The following is a 21,282-nucleotide window of genomic DNA, read 5'->3' as shown; positions in this document are numbered from 1 at the left end:
ATTTTGTAAAACAGTCATGTTATTTTGTAAAAATAAGTTTTTTTTAATATTGAGTAGGGGGAAAAAAGACAACCAGCAGCTAGCAGGCCTAGATTTGTGTCCTGGTTTTGCTACTACCTGTGTGCTCTAAGCAAGTTGTGTAACTTTTTTGGACCAAATTTCCTTGTGCAAGATTGTCTTAGTCTCATGATATTTGTTCCAGCTTTAATATTTGATCATTCTGTATCATGGCCAGTGATAGACATTTTGAATATTGGATGAGAATAAGTTCAAATAGCTCTTTGAAACATCTTTCCAAAGTGTTATTTCAGAAAACAAAAGAAATGGCCAGATAAGCCACCTTCTTGCAAACTTCCTGGAGCAGAAGAAAGCAATAAGTTTGGAGAAATTCTGTCTTTGAAAGAGGCGATGTTTTCTCTGGACTGGCCTGTTTTAGGTATTTTTAATGACATTTTTCCTCCTGTTTTCCCTCTTTTGATCCCAACATTTATTCCTGGAGTAATAGTAGATGAACAAGTGGGATTTGAATGTTTTAACATAAGGAAACTTTCATTTTTCCCTTCTGAACTTAAATTTTAGGGTTTTTGTTTTGGCCTGGCAAATTCTTGATTTCACTCAAGGCTTCAGTGGTAAAATACTTCACTGGTAAATTTCAGATTTACTTAGGATATGAGGCCTGAGGGGTTAGGTGGCATTTTGTCAACTATTAACTCAGTTTGGCCAGAAGAGTTCTCTGAGTTTTCTTTTTCTACAGTTTATATTTTCCAAAGCAAGAGAAAAAAGATTTCAGGGCACGTCAGCATGGAAGTTGTATTTGCTTGTAACGAGTTACAGCAAGTTATTGGCTCACTGCAAGAATATATAAGGGCTGTCCGGAAGGTATCCAGCCATGTAACATGTTCTCATTATATTAACAGTGGCTGGATACTTTTGGGACAGCCCTTGTATGTATGAGTATAGCTGCCATGTTAAGAATGTTAATCCAATTTATTTTACAAATATTATGCAGGTTTCCTAAATACCACTATTTATTTATTTTTACAGTTAAGAAATATAGACTGTTACAAGTGTCATGAGGGATATACATGCAAAATGAAATCTGATTATCACAATTTAAATACAGGCCTGTTCACCGGACATTGTCTGAAGGTAGTAAAACACAGAGAGACTAATAAAAAGAAGAATATGTAAGAAAAGTTAAGAAGCATGGATAGAATGAGAAAGTTTAACATAAGCCTAATTTAGATTTCCAGAAGGAAAAGAAATAGAGAATAGGGGAAGTTTTCATTTGAAGAGATGGTGGCTGAGAATTTTAGGGATTGACGAAAGACCAGAATATTTTGATTCAGGAAGCCCAGTGAAACCCAGGCAGGATAGATAAAAAAGCAAATGCACATCTAGAATCTCCATAATGAAAAGTAGAGAACACCAAAGACAAAGAGAAGATCCTAAAAGGAGGCCAGTGTGGGGTGGCTATTTTTATTATTTAAAAAAAGATCAATGGTAAGACTGAAAGCTCATTTCTCAACAGTTAATGGAAGCCAAAAGACAATGAAATAATATCTTTAAACTTCTGAGAGAACATAGTGTCAACCTAGAATGATATACCCAATGGACCCACTTTTTAAGAAGGATAAAATTAAGACATTTTTATCAAAACAAAAACTAAAATCGTTTCCTGTCACTATCCTACACTAAAAACATCTAATGATATACTTTGGAACAAAGGAAAAATTATCAGAGGAGAATGTCAGCTACAACAAGGAATAATGAGCAGGAAGATGCCAAATATGGGTAAATATTAATAGAAACATTAACTAAATGAAACAATGACATTAGTATTTAATGTGCTATAAAATTTTAAAAAGCAAAATACTAGAAATGAGCACATGAGTTAGTAGGGAATGAGTTAAAGCAGTCCAACATCCTAGTTTTATTCTAGAGAAGAGTTAAGAGCTCAGCATTAGACCTACATTGTCCAACGTGTTTCCCATTAACCACATGTGGTCATTTAAATTAAAATTAAATAAAATTAAAAATACAGATTTCCATTTGCACATTTCATGTTCTATAGCCATGTGTGGCTAGTGGCTCCCTTATTGGACAGCACAGATATTCCCATCATCTCAGAAAGTTCTATTGGACAGTGTTGCTTTAGACATGAAGTAAATATGCGTGTTAAAATTTCTGATGTAACCATTAAAACAGAGGCACTAAACTAATGGTTGTTTGGCATTCCTAGAGGAGCATTAGGAAATATTGGGCTATTTTTAGTTGTCACAGTTACTGGTATGGGCAGCTGATAGTGATTCTAAACATCCTGTAATACATGGTTGAGTTTCACACCAGAATAATTGATGCCACCCAAAATGGCAATAGAAGAGGCATCACTAGAGATAAAATTTGTCAGTCAATAATGACAAATTGTCCATTTTCCAGAAATACATAACAATTTCAAGTGTGTAAGCATCTAATCATATGGCTTTATACACACACACACACACACACACACACACATATGTAAATATAAATATAAATTAATAAGTGGACAAAATTACAACAAAAAATTGACATTCACCCATTGTGGTGGAAATCTTTAAAAATGACTATCAGTAATTGACAGTTCAAGTAAATTAAGAAAGTAATGATAAAGAAGATTTGAACAACAGAAATTTCAGTTGTGATCTAGTACACCTATGTGATCAGTGCACAATAGGAGAATATCAGATTTTTTTTTAAGGATACATGGAATATTTATGAAAAATGCCTATGAAGTCATTAAGAACAGCTTAACAATTTTTGAAGACCATATTCTCTGGTTCCATCTCAAATAATTTAGAAATTAATAACAAAATATAACTAAAAGAGAAACTCACGTTTATACATTTAAAAATTACTTGTAACTCATGGATCAAAGAGGAAGGCAGGCATAATTTAAAGGATATATAGAATTGAACAATAATGTAAGTAGTAATATCAGAAACTGTGAGGTGCACCTAAACCAGTACTTAGAATGAGATACATCATCTTAAATATCAAAACTAGAAGTGAGGAAAGGCTGAAAACTAATGAGAAGCATAGCTAATTTAAGAAGTTAGGAGTGAGGCTCATGATGACTACAAATTGCTTTCACATGTTTCACAGAGGGAGCAGCACATCCTGCAAATTATTATCTAGTAAATTTTAAGAGAAGGGTGTTTGTTGTCCTATTCTTTCAACTTTTTGTAGGTCTGGAATTTTTCGAAATGGGGGAAAATGTATTTCTTTTAAAATCAAGAATAAGGGAAAGATGTTCATTATCACCACTTCTGTTCATATTTGTACTGAAAGTCTTAATGCAATATGACAATCAAAAATGAAAAATATAAGAATTATTAAAAATTGGCCATAATTTGCAGATTTTATGATGGCCTACATAGAAAACCCAAAAGAATCTGCAGGTAAGTTATTAAATTAGTATGGTAAGATTTCCAGACATAAAGCAATATGTAAAAATCTGTTGCATTTCTACATGTTCAGCAACGATTAGTTAGAAAATATCATTAACAATAGTCACCATTTAAAACAATAACAGAAAAATATAAAGTGCCTAGGAAATAATCAAAGATGTGTAACACCTCAATGGAGAAACTTAATTGAAAGACTTTAAAGAAAGTCTAAAACAAATCAAAATGTGTGTCATGGTTACTGGTAGGGAAAGTCATTTTCATGGATGTCAGTTTTTCCTAAATTCATCTATTATTTGATAACAATTTTAATAAACATTCCAATGGGTTTTTAATAGAAGTTGAAAAAGCTGTTTCTAAATATATGGAAAAACAGTGCTCAGGAATAGCCCAGACACAAGAAGAACAAGAAGATTGGTAGTCTTGCTCTACCACATGTTAAGATTTATGATAATTAGGGCAGTATGCAGAGATAGATGAACCAAAGAAACACAAAGATCCCAGAAATAGACTGTACATGTATACAAACTTTAGAAATGACAGAGGTAGCATTGGAGATCAGTAGAGATACTATTCAGCACCCATGTTTAGTGAGTCCCTGGGCCTGCAATAGTTTTTCTGTGTTCCTTAGGGATTGTTCCAAGAAGTGTGCTAGGCCCTGGGGATATAGGGTAAGACTTCACACCTGCCATTAAATACAAGTTCTATATCTAGAGTGTGATGACTCTAGCTTTCCATGAACTTTCAAAATTATGTGTAAAATTGAATACTAATTTTTCTGGATGAATATTCATCAGATTCTCAAAGGGGTTCCTTGGCTCCAAAATGGTTAAAACTCACTAACTTCCTGACTATATTATACATTTGATCACTGAGTTACCCACTGAGTATTATGACATCACCTAAGAGTATGTGCTATCAAATACAGCTTAGAGTATGAAGGGAGTAGGGGGAGAAAGTCTTCTCAACGAGAAATCCTGAGCTGAGTAAGGGGGAGTACAAAGGATTTGTTCTAGCTATAGAGGGGAAAAAGGAGGGATCTAGGCTAAGAGAACAATGTGTGCAAGCATGGAAACAGAGCCTGGATCATGTGGGGAACCACAACTGTAACTGGATTATGAGTAGTTATAAAGGAAATATAGAGATATGGCAAGAAATGAGACAGGAAAGTTCTGCATCTACCAGATACATTTCATGGGTTTTTATTCTGTGCTAAAGAATAATACTTTTGGCATATTTCCACATTTGTAGAAATATCTAGGAGGAGATTTAAGCTGTTTTGGAGACAGATGTGGTGGAAAGGATTGAGATAGGTCATGTCTAGGGAGACTTGCAGATTTCTGACCTAGTTTGGTGCCATTCCTCACAATAAAGAACTTGGCAAGAAAGGTTGATTTTGCTGTTGTGGTTGTTATTGTTTGGGTGGGGGAGGGGAGGACAACACATGTTGACCTTTCCATGGCAGAAGATCCTGGTGACAGTGCTTACTGGGCTGTATCGTATGTGTGTTATATCATATGTATTATATAGGTGATTGTAAATAAACATTTGATTGAGACTCATTAAACTATAGGTAATAATTAGAAGCCATGGGAAGGAAGAACAGGGTCTGCTGTGCAGAGGGCCAGGGGACTTGGAAGGATGTGCTGCGATTCCTTCTCCTCTTTCTCCCAGCCCTGCACACAAAGTCTACCCTGGCTGCCTTAGATACCCTTGATCAAGGGAACAGAGGAAGAAACTTTTAGGTAATGAAACAGAGAGGAAGGGGACATTGCTTTGGCCACTGATTAGGGCATTAGAAGAGGATGGACAGAGTGGGAAACAGAAGACCTGAGTCCCCATCTCACCAATTTCAGTAACCAGCTGAGTGACCTTAAGCAAGTTACTTATCTCCTCTGATCCTCAATTTTCTCATCTATAGAGTGGGGATGCTAAAATCTACCTTCACTTACAGAGTTGTTATGTGGATCAAAGGAAATCGTGGATGAAATTATTTTGTAGAGTGTAAAGTGCCTTATTACACTGTTGATCAATGTAGGGGTAGATGTGGTGGTAGGGAACTAATGCCGAAACGTCTGTTGAATTGCATGCCTAAGGCAGGCTAAATTCCTTTTACAGGGTCAAAGTTATGTAGTCATGGATTTGCACAGTAGGAAGAGGCCTTAAATAAATAATTTTGTAGATGCAAATGCAGAGATCTGCAAAGGTAATTCACTTTACACTACTCACTCAACATTCCACAGCAGTTTCATGTCAGGGCTTATGCTGGAAGCCAGGCTTCTTCTCTTTAGGTCTGGAGTTCATTCTGACTGAATTAGCACCGTCTTGCAGGGAGACCTTTCAGAAAGTAACTAATATGTTGATGAACATGACAGAATTAAAACAGAGTATTGATACCTGAGGTTGTTCTTATTAGTAGTACTGGACTACTACTCAGTCTTGAACAGAATGTGTTTATTCCCATGCCGAAGAGGAAAGTAATTAGCCTTAAACTGATATATTTGTATCTCTTGCAGATGGTTGGTCTAGGGGCTTTCTTGAAATAATGTAATAATTCAGTGATTATTCAACCAACGTTATAAGAGGGACAGAGCACTGTCAAAATGGGAATGGCTTTTGGAAACTTCTCAAGTGGCTGCCTCCCATCCTCTTCCCCTCGTTTCTACACGATCCTTATAATCAGCCTGCTGCTCTATGGCTTATCCTGCAGCGTACTGAGAAGTTTTACTAGTGGAATTGTGCTTTGCATTTGAATATGTGAGCAGATAGACCTCTGTACTAGTCTTTCAATAATAGTGCCTCATTGGTTCTTGTTCACACTGAAACAGTAAAAGAATCAAAGCCTGGCTTTCAAAAACTATGTTCTTATCATTAAGAATAGAGCCTTAGAAATCAGATTAATAATAATATCTGTAATATATTGAGCTTTCATTGAGTGTTAGAAACTCTACTGAACAACTTACATATGTAATATTATTTAATCCTCAGTAATCCTATGAGGTGAGAACTTTTTTTATTAATATTGCCATTTCATAGATAAAGTAAAATTGAGAAATCAGTAGCTTTGCCCAGTGTCACTCAGCTAGGTTTCATATTTAGGTCTGACACTAACGCTGATGCCCTTTTCCCACTTTTCGGCTATATTGTCCATCTCTGGCAAATCATTTAACTTCCCTTAGCTCACATTCTTCAACTATAAAATGGAGATCACATGAATAGCTGCTCTACCCATCTTCACAGCTGTCAGAAAGATAAAATGTGCAGAAACATTTTTCAAACTCTAAAGTGTTATGCAAATATGTTTTGACCATTACTATGAATGCTGTTTTATAAAGAGCTCTGTAAATGTCTTTGTCTGTTATTATTCATATTGTTTATTGTTGTCATAATAATTATCTTACCTACAACTATGCCTTTTCTTTTTAAAGAGTAAAATTGGCTGTAGTTTCCGTGTTTTTTTTCTGCTACAGCTGTTAGGAGAGAGCAATTGAATGGTTCCCTAATATTGGGGTTTCTGTGATTTGCAAAATCTCACAAACCTTCCAATTTGATATATTTTCTAGGGATATGTGTAACTTTAGTCCCAGGAAGAACGATCTGATGTGATAAATTGTTGTATAAAGGCTTGATATTTTTATATTTTTCAATCTTCTTGTTATTGGCTTTGTGTTAAGTACAGCTGCCACACCGTAACACTTCAGATGCCAGCGTGAAGCTTGTGTGGTTCTGCCAAGTGTCTGATTTAAAGTGATTACCAGAGATCAGTGATCATCCAGCAGTCACAAGTCACGCCAGGGCAGCTCAGAATCCTTGGTTGTGCCCCTGGACTCTATTGTGTCGCTGTTCTCCGAGGCTCAGTGTCGTATATAACCACCTTTCAGTTTTATGGCGGGCGCCTCTGGTGCGGTGTCATCATCTCTTCCCCTCCACTTGTGCTGCATTGCAGGCATTGCTTGAGTCCATGGTTGATGCTGCTGAGAATCTTTGTCCCAGTGTGATGAAAAAAGCCCACATTCGACAAGACTTGATTCGTGCCAGCACCGAAAAGATTTCCATTCCACGTACCTTTGTAAAAAATGTCCTGTTGGAGCAGTCTGGAATTGATATCCTTAACAAAATTAGGTAGGTTTATAATGTTAATAAACCTAAGATCTGCGGTTTCTGTGAATGCAGTGGAGGCAGTTGTAAAGAGGGTTGTTATTGGCTTTATCCATATATAATGTATTTAGGCATGTTTAATAGGCAGAGACTGTATATAAATATAACTGTGCATAATGCATAGATTTTTTACATTTCCAAAATGACCATGTAAATGCCTGCATTACTTAAGAGCATAGAGTTATCTCCTCTCTTTAAGAGCTTTATGTTTAAGAAGGGGGGTACATGTTTGTAATCCCTATTTTCTGCTTCTGAAGTTTATCTTTCACCTTTATAAATCACTAGCTTGAAGACAGAGATCAGTTTGCTGTTGTGAGCAAATACACAGCCGATAAATAGGCAAAGAGGCCCACTCTGACCTTACCTTATTTTCCTTCTGGTTATTTTGGTGGGTTTGTGATACCATGTATATGTTAATGGTGCCTTTGGGATGTTTACATAAATTTCTGTTTGAAAAATATGACAAGATATAAATATTTAGAAGCTGTGATTATTGGACACTTTCCTGAATTTTTCCATGGAGACTGATCACCAGTATTACATTATAGCTCAGTTATTATGAGATCAATTAACTCTCATAATGTCTCTTAGTTGGGGAATCTGATTACTAAAAACTGATTTCAGAAACATTTTTAATTTCCCACTTTAATCATTTCTTAATAGTGATAAAAATATTTAGATGTAGCAGGAATAATAGCTCCTGTCCAGAGAGTTGGGAGTGGTTTTAACACATAAATGACAATCCATAAGGAAAATGAGAGTCAAAAACAAAACAAGCCAAAAATTATAGTATCACTCTGTGGATATCAAAGGCTGACAACCTTAAAGCTGTTAATAGATTATGTAGAACTTTGAGGACTTAGAAGTTCTGCAATAACTGGATGGTCTCAGGTCTAAGGTATAGCTATTTTTTATTATTTTTGTTTGTTTGTTTTAATAAAGCCTCTAGAACCTACTCAGCTGAATTTAAAGCAATTGGAAGGACTTGAGAAATTAAGAAAAGACTTTCAGAGAGTTGTAGGACCCCATAGATTAGCGATTTTATGAACTCTTGCCCTTGCTTGGTATGCTTATGTATCTCTGTAACCTGTGGTTTCAAAATTTTTATTGAGGGCCCCTAAATATTAAGGAGAAAAAAATGTATTGGCCACTATTCTTTATAATAGTGGGTTCAACCACCAAATAGATCATACTCTGATGCCTTTACTGGAGTATTGAAGTCTGTCAAATATGGTCACTTTCTTTGAAATGGGCAAATCCTAAAAGTTGAACAGGAATGAATCAATTTTATGCTCATTGACTCCTTACTTGGCTGTTTGTAATGCATTATACTGAGCATTGATAGAATGAAAATATGCACACCCACACATGTTTGTATATATTCATATACATGTGTGCACATGCAGGTCAAGTTGATTCATTTCCTCTAAAACTTTTGCAAACTGGAAGCTCAATAAGGAAGTGTAGTACCCAGTAGCAAAATAATAGAAGAATCCTGAGACATTCAAAATAATTGCATTTTTAAGATTCTGTCTTTTTTGGTACTACAATTTGGAACAGTTAAACCATTCCGCCCCACCTTCAGTGAGAGGGAGAGAAAGAGAGAGACAAACTATTGAACCTATAGTTTTATAGTTCCCAAACACGCCTAAAAATAATCAGAGGAAGTATTTACAGTTAGATTTCTAGGCCCCTCTGGAAATTTGGGATGGGACCTAGCAATCTGCATGTTTAATATGAGACCTGGGTGACTTACCAGTGGACACCTCTGGGGAATAATAAATGAAGTATGAGATAAACCAAATAGCTAGTGAGACCTTGTTTCAGGGATGGGAATTAAAGAAACTTCCTTTTATCTTTAGCCCAGAAAAATTTTTACTATAAGGCATCAAAGAGTTTGTGCTTCTTATTCTTCTGCCCCATCATCAGAAACCTTCCTGTGCAGAGAAATCTCCATACAAATTATTGCCTTTAGGTTAGCAAGATTTTTCCCTGTACAGAAATATACTTTCAACTTCAGCTTACGAGACAATATTGGAATATGGGTATATATCTCTCTAGCACATTTACCTTCAAATATATCATGCATTTATGTACATTTGTGTGTATGTGCATTAAGTTATTCTGACTGAAAACACACATGGAAGTTGAATTCTTGGGAATACCAAATTGTGAAAATGCTAACTAAAATACCAGCCATCTAACTGAAACGTTAGTGGCTGCATTTGTTTATTAGTGAAAGCTACAAGCCACTTTCTGTATCTGAGCAACTTTCTGAAGTCAGGCAAGAGGCACCAAAACTGAAAATTTTAGGAACCTCTGTTCATAAAAGAAAAGGGCACTGTGAATTTGTAACCATTCAAATTAAGAAGGTTAGTCAAAGCAGAAGCAGTGTTAATATGATGCCATTTGATTGGTGAGAAGTTTTTTAAAAGGGTGGGGGATATGCATATTAAAGCAATAACTGATTTAACAACTAGACTAGACTTTCTTAATTTACTCCAGGCCACATTTGTTTTCATTTATATCAATGGATGAATTGTTCCTCACCATGTGGTACATCTGGTTCCCATTAAGTTTGTCTCTATTCAGATGTTTTTCATTTCTACCATTAAATCTTGGGTTTTGAAACTGCAGAAGCAGGTTGAAATTGGTGAAGAAAGTCTATTACCTGTGTGTTTATGGGAGTGTTTAAGGCTTATTTTTAGAAATCCTTAACCCTGTTCACACATTCTTGTATTCCAATATTCAAAGAGAGAAATGGAATCACAGTTGACCTTATCAGCAGAGCATCAAGGGTGGATGATTCTTTTCCCTTTGCACATATTAAAATGCTGCTCTATCCTTTTGATTTTCACATAGTGAAGTAAAGTTGACAGTGGCTTCCTTCCTGTCTGATCGAATTGTGGATGAAATCCTGGATGCACTCTCACATTGCCATCATAAACTGGTGAGTGCTGTGCACGTGTTGGGCAGGACCTCCTGTTTCAGCTCTGCTGAGATGCAAGATGGCCTCCAGCATGAGGGTGTAGTTTCTTTTCTACATTTTACTCCTTTGCAGATTTATGGGTTAGGATCCTAGTTTTCCTCATGGCTCTTTTACATAACTTCTAGCCATGCTGGAGCATGTTTCAATTTCTCAAGAGGGAATGATGGGAAAATAAAAGTGATCATATCCAGAAATCTTGTTCATTTATAATACACACCAAAAGTTTTGGTAGGAGATAATGTTGAGACTGAGGTCCAAAATTAACATTTTTAGTTTATTTAATGTATCTGTGCTCATTTTGTTGCTGTCTGATATGATTATTTGAGGATGGACTATTCTGAAAACATGGGGGAAAATGAAACATTTGGAGTCTAAAGAAAGTACAAGAGTAGAATGGGCATAATCTAGTGATAGCTGCTGACTGCCCAGCAGGTGCCTCAGATATAACCAAGGTGAAAAAATTAATTTCCTTCATCTAGAAACTGGTTCTATATCCAGGTAGGGGACTTTACTTCCAATATCAGTGTATATGAAAAAATATATCAAAAACTTCATGTTTCTCAAACTTCGGGAAATTTTCTGAGGCACAGATGAATTTCTTAGAACCGGTTGTATGTTATGTCTCAAAAATATTAGCAATATGATACAGTAGAAATCTCCCAAGCAAGTTATAACAGTGTTCTAAGAAAAAAATTCAAGTTAACTGTGTAGGATGGAGATATCCAGTTTCTTGGCATTGAATTGTTGCATGATGCTGGAGAACTGAAATGAGAGGAGCAGCAACAGCTTCTTCTACATGAAGCAGACAAAATGCATATTTCGAAAAATTCATTTGGGAAAAATATATAAGACTATCTCCTAAAATTTAGAAGAATAAGACAGACGTCTCTAGTGCCACTACTCAAAGTATTGCCTATGGACCAGAGCTAGCCCACTGATGGCTCCCCAAGAAGCAGCATTGAGAAACGTCTCGAGCAATTTGACATGGCCACAATATCCAAATACATGTTATTTTTCTAATTTTTTATTTTTATTGTATCTTGTCAATATATTGGTTTGTGCCAAATTGGACATATAAAAAACTGGTTCGTCATCACATTGAATTTAAGAAGTGCTAGTCTCTAGTTCCTGACATGGTAAAGACCTACATCAATTCAGGCTTTTCTTTTTTTAATAAGCACACAAGCAAAATCAAAAAAGCATCATTTTAGAAACAGTTTATTGATAACCCATAGCTTCAGGAACTGCCTCAAAATGCTCATGTGATGACACAAATACTGGATATTGTATCGACATAACTGCATGTGACAACTACACTGAAAGTTTGAATTTTTCACTTCTTTGCATTTGTCCTTTTTTGAAGAATTTACTCGGAGAGTATTGACTTTTTTTAATTGAAAATGAATTGTGTGTGAATGTACTTTTGTTTCAGTTTGAACTTCATTTTAGCATTAATACTGATGATTTGGATTATAAGGAAAGAGATTAAGTACTGTATGAAGAAAATAGTGTCATCAAAATGAAACTTTGTTTTCAGTGACATTCAGACACCATTTTCTTCAACTTAAATTTAGAAGTCTTCCCAAAGGTTTGATGGACTTGTCAACTGGTTTTCATCATTTGAAAATAATTAAAGTTCCTGGTGTTGGATCAGCTTAGCACTGGAGTTTTTTAATTTCAGCCCAGTTTATTCTACCTCTTACTGTTTAATTTTTAATGTTTACCTAAAGTGTAACACTGCACTGGAAATTAATATATCAAATATGGTAATCATTATATGAAAACAGTGACAGCTAGCAATAAATAAAATTCTGTTACTGATTTCCCTCCTTTTAGTTGTTTAAAAATAATGAAAGTTGGAATCATTTTATTTCCCTCAGATACTTTTAAGCACTAGATATAGGAGATTCCTTCAGAGGCAGTGTCAAATAAAATTAATAAAAAACACTATTTTATTCTAGACTAAGTAGTTTCCTCATTTACTAAGGGAGGTTTGTAATTTCTTTCTTAAAACACTCTGCTCTCCAAAAAAAGATAATAAAAGAGGTAAGTTATTCTGTTGTAAATTTATTAAGAATTGACCTCTAGGAAAAAAAAGACTTGTCATTAACCACTTGTCAGCATAGCCCCCCGCTGCACCATCTTGTGGAAGACATCTTAAGGAGTCCGGCTAAGCAGCTCTTTACTTGTCTCTGTACTTTAAATTCCCCTTGTACATGTCTTGACCCTCTAGGCTGACCATTTCAGCAGACGTGGCAAGACCCTTCCTCAACAAGAGTCCTCAGAGATCGAGCTGGCTGAGGAAAAGCCAGTTAAACGCTCCATCATCACAGTGGAGGAGCTAACAGAGATAGAGCGTTTGGAAGATCTGGATACCTGTATGGTAAGACACAACCTTTGGCGGCACCATTATCCCAACTGGACTGTGCTGTTGTTTTTTTAAAAATATCTCACTTTTTGAAATCTAACCAAACAATCCCATCCCCTTCTCCCAACCTTCCAAGACACTTCTTTCAGAAACTTGTTGCCATGCAGAGGCTGCTAATGAAGCTAATAAAGCTTAAGCTTCGGGCCCCCAAATTTGCATAGCCCCCTTCTAAGGTCCTGTAGCCATAATAGAAGAAATTCCTAAATTAATTAGGAGAAATGGATTAAGTAACTTCTAAAGGTCCTTTGTAACAGGAAAATATCTTTACATGAAGCTATAAATAAGCCATACAAAAATGGGAAAGGACCTTTTCTCAACTAAAATATGTAGGATGACTATCTGTTTCTTGGTCCTATCATTTTTTTCTCTGTTGCTGGTTCCTGTTTTTTTGTTTTACAATTTTTTGGTACACCCTTGAATTTGGGTTTCCTGTTTAGATGAGATTCTCTTTCATTCTCTTCACTTGATGTGCTTTAGAAGACAGAATACACACTGAAGTGTTTACTTAGCAGTAGGTCTTCATTCCTTACCCATTTCTAAATTTCATGTGGTACATCCATCTGGCCCTACAAAAGCATTTAGGTTGTTGATACTTTTTTACTCTGAGGATAATTTTACTTCAGTCCTTCATTATTTTAAAATTTATATTTATCACTATAGCTACTTCTCACTTTACTATGAAAACAGTTGTATGTGCCTATTTAATCCTCTGGATTCAGTATGTTTATATTTTCCTAAAATATTTACTTTTTAGTAATTCCTTATAATCTGAGACAATGGTGGTAAGACTAGGTTTCAGTTACTTATATCCCCAAACGTCCCTACATTAGCTTTTGATTTTAGTAATTTTTAGATGCAGCCATTGTTAAGGAATAGTACTTATTTTTGTGGCCAATACTATTTTTCTATCCAGGAAGACAATGAAATATGTTAAGAAGTTTCCTTATTTATAAACTGCTATTATCATTTTGTAAAATATGTAAATAGTAAAATACTCACCATGTAAAGCCCTGTTATAATAGGGAGAGTTACAAAGAAAGTCTAAAGTGTAATCCAAGATTTCAAGTAACATTCTAATATCACTAAATAAAGCTGAAAAATAATTTTTTATGCCACTATATAAATCTACAAATATATTTGATCTGTGTGGAGGGCATTATCAAGTTTTTGAAACTTTGCTTGTCCAGTACATTATAAAATGTATATTTCATAAGTATTTTAAATCTGTTTGCATTTTGAGGCATTAGAAGTCAGACACTATGTTATCATAGGGTAATTGTCCTGGAGAGCTCTTAGACTAGCCCTAAAAGAAAATAATTAATAGGAAATAGATTTGAATTAAAAATTTAAAATTAACTCTACATATCATGTTTCCTGTCAGAATTATTGGTCATGTGTAAGCTAGAAAGGGATGAAGGAAACACGAGCTAGTGAAATGTGTTTTACTGGGTTTATAGGTGATGCAGTTGGGGATGAGGGAGAGTTGGTTGTGAAAGGTTGGCTCAGCTACTGTAACATTGGTTTTAAGTTGTGTAGGCTTTGTTTGGAAGTAAATTTGTTTTTTTGTTTGATTGATTTGATTTGATTCTGTGAAAGAGAAAAAAAGGTTGTTATCTTTAAATAAAGTGGGTGGGGTGAGGGTAGTGGAGAGGAATCATTTTTTAAAATGCAGATGCAGGACCTCTGTGAGAACCTAAGAGAGAGGCATGCCGCAGGCGGACCCCACATGGATGGGCTTCCGTGTTGTAAAAACATCCATGTCGTCATGATGCAAAAAGAGGCAGGAGTAGCTGTAGATCTCTTTGAACGGAACTCTCAGGACAGCTCGGGTTAGGAGGGTGGTATTTATGTGGTTCAGAGGGCCAAGGAGGGTAAGCAGTGAGGGCCAGTCCTGAGATGAGCACCTGTTGAATCCTAGGATGAGGAGCAGGCCCCTGGGTGTGGAGGGAGTGACAGAGAAACCCAAGACAGATCTCTCTATGGAAAAACAAAAACTTAGATGATCAGACTTTTTAGCTGTGATAATAGCATTTTTTTTCTAATATATTTTTGTCTTCAATCATTGTTCTAACTAATAAGTTGTTAAGTAGTAGAAAACCAGAGTTAAGTTTGCTTTTAGTTTAATGAAAAAGAGTATTTTTGTGTAAAAAGGGCAAGTCAGTGGGTTTCGTACTATAATGATTTCCTCTATACTCTCAGCCTAATTGTCAATTCTAAGCCAGCCAAGATAGCACCATTTACGTGGCAGCAGCTACCCCAAGTGCAGGGATCTCTCTCTTAAAGGAAATCTATTTTCTGAGCTTTGAGTATCTTGTTCTAAACCAGTGGTACAAGCTCACAGCTAATTTGGAAGGAGTAGAGCATTAGATTGGTCTTTTAAAATTACCTACCCTTCCTGCTTTCATAATCAAAGTAGCAAATCATTATTGTTTATCATTGACATCTGTTACCAGATATTTCAAGTTGTGATCCTCATGTCGTGCCATGGGGTGGTGGGGGGAGTTGCAGCACGTATGTCAAAGGGAGTGACATTTAATTTGTGATGGTTCTCTAATTTTCTAAATGAGCATATGCATTTTTCTTGGCAGCATTTCTATCTTAAGTGATCCAGAAAATTAGGACACAAAAGTAACTGTTGTGTGGAGCATTTCAGAAGCACAAGTACATAAATACATGCATTTAACCTTACCGTCATGGAATTAAAAGCAGGTAGAAATTGTGCCAGAGATGGAGCTAGAGCACTGTTGAATTTGATTGCTTTGGGTGATGTTGTAACTTTACTATTACCTAAAATATTGTTTTAATAGCTCAAAGAACTGTGAAATTTCCCTAGGATATTCCAAAGTAACTTTGACACATCACCAACCTTCTATTCACGGATTTAAGATTGTTAACAGATCCTGGCACTTTTTGTCCAGAAGGTCATGACATCTACTAAATCCATTTTTGAACATTTCTTTAGCAAACCTAGTAGAGATGTAGCCACCTCTTTTGCCCCTGACCTTGGATTTCTAATCTTCATGTTTTCTTCCATTTCTCCCTGATCCAAAAGTCAATTCCACTTCAGTGCTTACGTGTCTTTAAAGAACCAGTAGTTATAATTGCACTAGGGAAGGTTTAAGGGCATAAGTTAGGCATAGAAATTTATGTTAATTTGAATTTAAGGATTACATTCCTGGAGTTGGAAACAATAATCCATATGATTGATTTCTTTGAAAAGAATTCATCACTTAGTCAACAACTATTAAACTTTTGCTTTGACTAAGTGAGGGCTGAAATTATAATGATTGAGTGATTCCATGGGGAATTGAGTGATTCCTGTTATCTGCTGGAGGATGACCAAGCTTCTAATCAAACTTAATTTTATAAACTTAAAGAAGGCTGTTCTTTTGAAATAGAGTGTCAGAAAGAGGAATTATTTAAAAAAAAAAAAATCTGTCTCCAATAAGATAAATTATCTTTTTCTTTTAACTAGTAAGAAACTAAAAGGTAATCTAGTTCACCTGGTGGGATAAGGTGGGCAGGAGAGGATCAAGAACTATCAGAATAACCTGCAGGGTTTTCAACCTATATCCACTCTCACAGCCCAGAGGTTCATTCTGACATCCGTTTAACTCCAGAGCAGAAAACCAAATGGTTTAAAAACTCTTCTTCATGTTTTAAAACACTTGTGTAGTACCTATGACATGCTTGGCAGGATTCTAAGCTTTTTATGACTATTAACCAATTGAATCCTCATAACAACCTATGAATAATTCTTATTCATGTCTTCTATTTGACAAATGAGGAAACTGAGGCAGAGCAAAGTTAAGTAATTTGTCCAGGGTTACCCAGGCAGACATTTTGGTACCAGAGTCTGTGCATTTAACCAGCCTTCTATAATCAGTATATAGATTTCATCTGTGATATTTCCTACAATCAGAATTAAATTTTGCATTAGATTAAATTACACTGCACTGATTTCTGTGAGATAGATGCTTGCTAATCCCAGATGAACTTGTGAAAACAAGTGAAAGGCATAGTGTTAGATAACATAATGAAAGCCTGGAGTTTTTAAACATTGTTGGAAAAAAAATGTGTCAAAAATCTGCCGTGCTCCATTGTTATCCAATTGTTAAAAGTGATTTTTCCCACTTTTGGCTTACCTGGAACAATCTGTGCCTTTCTATGTGTTATTTTGTTAGTGACAATGACTAATTAGCTTTCCTATATAGTTCTTATCATTTCAACCCACATAGCTTACATGTCATGCTGAAATGTGTATTTCTTTAGAATCTTTCTTGTTCACAGACCATCTGTTCTTCTCCTGCAGTCAGGTGCTCTTAGGAAATCAGTATTCATAACTGTATCTTTCAACTTATTGGCCCTTGGGGTATTGAAGAATGCAGTTCTCACTCTAATGATTAGTTATCTCTAAATATTTGATTTGCCACCATGTATAGTATACTACCTTTAAAAAGTAGCAGAATTTTGGGGTTTAAGGTAGTGTGCCAAGTCAGTGAAGAGCCAGTGTCTGCTCCTTAGGCGTAATTAGTTCACTAATTGTATGTAATTCTTTCAATTATTTTAATGAGTGTCATACCCATTTTAAATCGAAAGATATTCATGCATAGACGCAGTTCATCTGCCTATTCCTATTTCCTAGGAAAAGAATTTTAAAAGACTTGAATTATTACAGAATATATCTTTGGGAATCCTATCTCCAACGATAAAATAGCAATTATTTTCCCTTAAAAAATTCAACCTCAAATTTCAATATATAATTTTTAATCTTTTTCATACAGACTAAAGACCTTTATCCCTGCAGGAGACAGAGCAGACTTCACCCCCAGAGCCTTAAAGCTCCCAGTAGGAACCAAACTCCCCACAGAGAAGATGGGGAGTACTTAAAAAAATCCTTCCATAAAATGACTTCAAACATTAACCAGTTGTGACTAGTCAGGGTTATTCCAAAACCAGCATCCACATTGGACATCTGATTTGTTGATTGGAAATGGTGATTCTTATGACTTAAATTTTGACATGTAATGATAATTACAATAGACAGTTTTGGTCTTCCTTCATGAACTGAATTAAACAAATGACTCTGATAACCTGCAGGTTTACAAAATAGAAACCATGCCATTGATTACGTGTATGTGTGTATGGGGGGAAGTGTGGATGACACTGAAGTATACTTACACTTTCCTAAAAGAGAAAAAATTTTATGCCCATGAATTGGGTTTAAAATAAAAGAAAGAAAAAAATTTAAAAATTTTAAAAAATAGAAAAAATTGTTAATGAAGTCCAAACTAAGTCCTTTACAAGCAATCACAGATTTAGTAGAGCCAATAGTAAATAATTTCTCTAAATTCTCACTTTTCAACTCTTAGAAACCTCATGTTTTCAATGTATCACAATTACATTTGCTTCAACAAACTTTTTCTTATGTTAAAAAGCTCCAAATTATCACTAATTGCCAATTAAAATCAAAAACCAAATCCCTGTAGGACGAAAAATTTTCTTTTGAATTTCTAAACAAAACAATATTCAAATTGGAGAAAACAGAGATATTTCCTTTAGATACTAAGGAAATACTTCTTGTATACATGTGTATGAAAGAACCTGTCTAAAGAGGAAGAAAATGGGAGGTCCTTAAAGAGGACATTTTTACCTGAGTGATGGGGTAAGGGAAAAAGCTGGAAGAAGATGGCTGCTGGCTCTCGGAAGAGCCCAGGAGACAAGACAGAAGTGCTTAATGTTGGTGAAGTCTTAGGTAGTGGTGAGCTATCAAAAGACCTCTGAGCCAAAAATACAAACCAGAAGGCCATTCATTTTTTCAACAAATGCTTATTGTTGATCCACTGCATACCAGGTAGTTTTGGCTTCTTGCTAGGAATGGAAGGTGAATGAACCAACATACCACCCACCAAGTTTGCTATGTTGAGGGCAGAAGTGTCAAAGCTAGATCTGGTAGATCCCAGAACTGCCATCTGTGTAAATCCCACCCATGAATGTGTTTGGATGTTGAAAGATGGGAGTCTACCACTGAAATGAGCTCATGAAGAAAGGCTTGAATTCATACAGGGTACATCTTTCAACCCTTTGGTCAAAATCCACTAATGAGTCATGAAATCATGTAATGTTGTGACCAGGATTTTAAATAAAATGATCTGAAATAAAACAAAAGTATCAGATTACATTCAATGTTTGTTTTACACACATGTACATATTAATTGGTGTGTGATGTAAAATGTATTTCATACAAATGAGTTACAGTCAAAAAAGTTTGAGAAACTTTCATCTACAATAACTCACTTTACCTGCTGTGTTTCAACCTTCCTGGAATACTAAGCATAAAGCAGCTCCTTGCATTGACCTTATTCTTTTCCCTGCAGAGATGCAGAGGTAGAAGAGATTTGGCACCTGGAGAGTCTCTGCTAAATCAGCTCACCCCTTTTTCTTCATATTGTTTTGAGCCCCCATAGAATTGTGTTTCTGAAGTATGCTTTTGCTTTATGTCATTGATCATTATTAAGTAACACTTTAATAAATAGGGAGAAATTGCAGGTCATTATGAGGAGTCCCGAGTAGTTTGCTCTGTGTCTTGCAGACAAAACGAGTTGTGCCATGACTGTGCCTCACTTTGGTATCATCAGTTGAGAGGCTCAGAGCTCAATGTGCTTTTGACCTATAAAAAATGTTCAGTACTTGAAGAAGTAGTTTGTTGTGGTCAGCCATAATCTGGCTTCATTTTTTTCTTCTTTATCTTAATTTACTCATTAAAGAAAAATCTTGCTATTATTTATGGTTCTCAGCTCATTTTTTGGATCCAGGAGGTTATACATTAATAAAGTGAAATGGGCACAGTGGCTCACGCCTGTAATCCTAGCACTCTGGAAGGCCGAGGCAGGAGGATTACTTGAAATCAGGAGTTCAAGACCAGCCTGAGCAAGAGTGATACCCCATCTCTACTAAAAATAGAAAAAATTAGCCAGGCATGGTGGCTCAGGCCTGTAGTCCCAACTACTCAGGAGGCAGAGGCAGGAGGATCACTTTGAGCCCAGGAATTTGAGGTTGCAGTGAGCTGTGATGACGCCACTGCACTGTAGTCAGGGTGACAGAGTAAGACCCTGTCTCAGAAATAAATAAGTAAAATAAAGTGAATTATTAAATATAGTGAGAAAGTGCTCTGATAGAGGTAGGTAGGTTGCTATGGAAACACAGAGATGCAGCACCCAGCTTGGGGGCGGGGCTTTGTCAAGGAAGACTTCCTAGAAGAAGGTTCTAAGCATCACGCCTGGCACCTAATAGGCCCTTGGTAACTGTTGGTGCAGTGACAGGTGGCATTTGAAAGAAAATTTAGCTGGGAGGAAAATGAGTAAGTAAATTTATTAAAGCAGCACATATAGAGGCTTGGAGTAAGAACAGCATAATTCAAGGAACATTGTATTATGGGATGACAGGAATAAAGGGTAGGAGAGAGGATTAGGTGAGGAGGCTGGAAGGGAAAGTATTAGGCATATCACACACAGCCTTGTAGATCTCACTAAAGGGTTTGCTTGTTTATTGTTTACTTGTTTATTGTTAAGGCAACAAGGAGCCACCGAAGGTAAGGAAACTGGAAGAAGGGGCAGGTTTTGCTAAAAACAAACATTAGTGATTTCTGTTTCGTCCACATTGGGACTGAGGTGCTCATAAGTCCCTGGTTGAGATGTCCAGGAGGGATCTGTATACTAGGTTAACTGTGGAGCTTGGTGACCAGGTCTGAGCCAGCAGTCAGCCATGCCCACGTAAAGCCACAGTACGGACGTGCTTACCACGCCCGCTTCCCAGAAGTCGTCACAGCCTCTTCAGCTCTACTAGCACTTTTCTTTTTCTGCATTTGTGATATGTATCTCAATTTATTAATACCTTGAGCTACAGGTATGTATATTCAACTACTTCACATCTCCAATGAACTGTCCAACAGGTACCTCAAACTCAGTATGTCCCAAACAGAATCATTGATTTCTCCCCTCTCCCCTACCCAAGGCGTCACCATCCGCTTTGTGACACCACCGTCTCCTCTGCGCATTTGTTCCCATCTCTACCTGATGACAGTCAGCCTCAGTCTCTCTTTCCTTCACCATTCATATCTGCTGCTATTCCTCACCCAAGGCACCTTTGGTTCTTGCCTGGACACCTAAAACAGACTCATACTCTATTCCGACCTTCACTGTTACCTCTGCCATCAATCCTTCCCCACTCAGTAGCCAGAGGAGCTCTCTAAAGTGGAAATC

The 21,282-nt window shown here is 36.3% G+C and overlaps 1 protein-coding gene across 2 annotated transcripts in view; it reads left to right on the top strand.

Annotated features, from left to right (window-relative positions):
- Positions 1-21,282, top strand: part of LRRC16A (leucine rich repeat containing 16A) — a 341,663-nt gene that overhangs the window by 268,177 nt on the left and 52,204 nt on the right. For both annotated transcript variants that reach the window (XM_012638672.1, XM_012638671.1), the window contains exons 27-29: positions 7,393-7,568; positions 10,467-10,554; positions 12,827-12,976. In XM_012638672.1, the coding sequence (XP_012494126.1) occupies positions 7,393-7,568; positions 10,467-10,554; positions 12,827-12,976 (414 nt within the window). The remainder of the gene's footprint in view (positions 1-7,392; positions 7,569-10,466; positions 10,555-12,826; positions 12,977-21,282) is intronic.

Source organism: Propithecus coquereli, unplaced genomic scaffold, assembly GCF_000956105.1.
Source record: "Propithecus coquereli isolate 6110/MARCELLA unplaced genomic scaffold, Pcoq_1.0 Scaffold131, whole genome shotgun sequence".
NCBI lineage: Eukaryota > Metazoa > Chordata > Mammalia > Primates > Indriidae > Propithecus > Propithecus coquereli.
The sequence above is the reverse complement of the archived record's forward strand: the minus strand, read 5'-3'. Positions and strand labels throughout refer to the sequence as shown.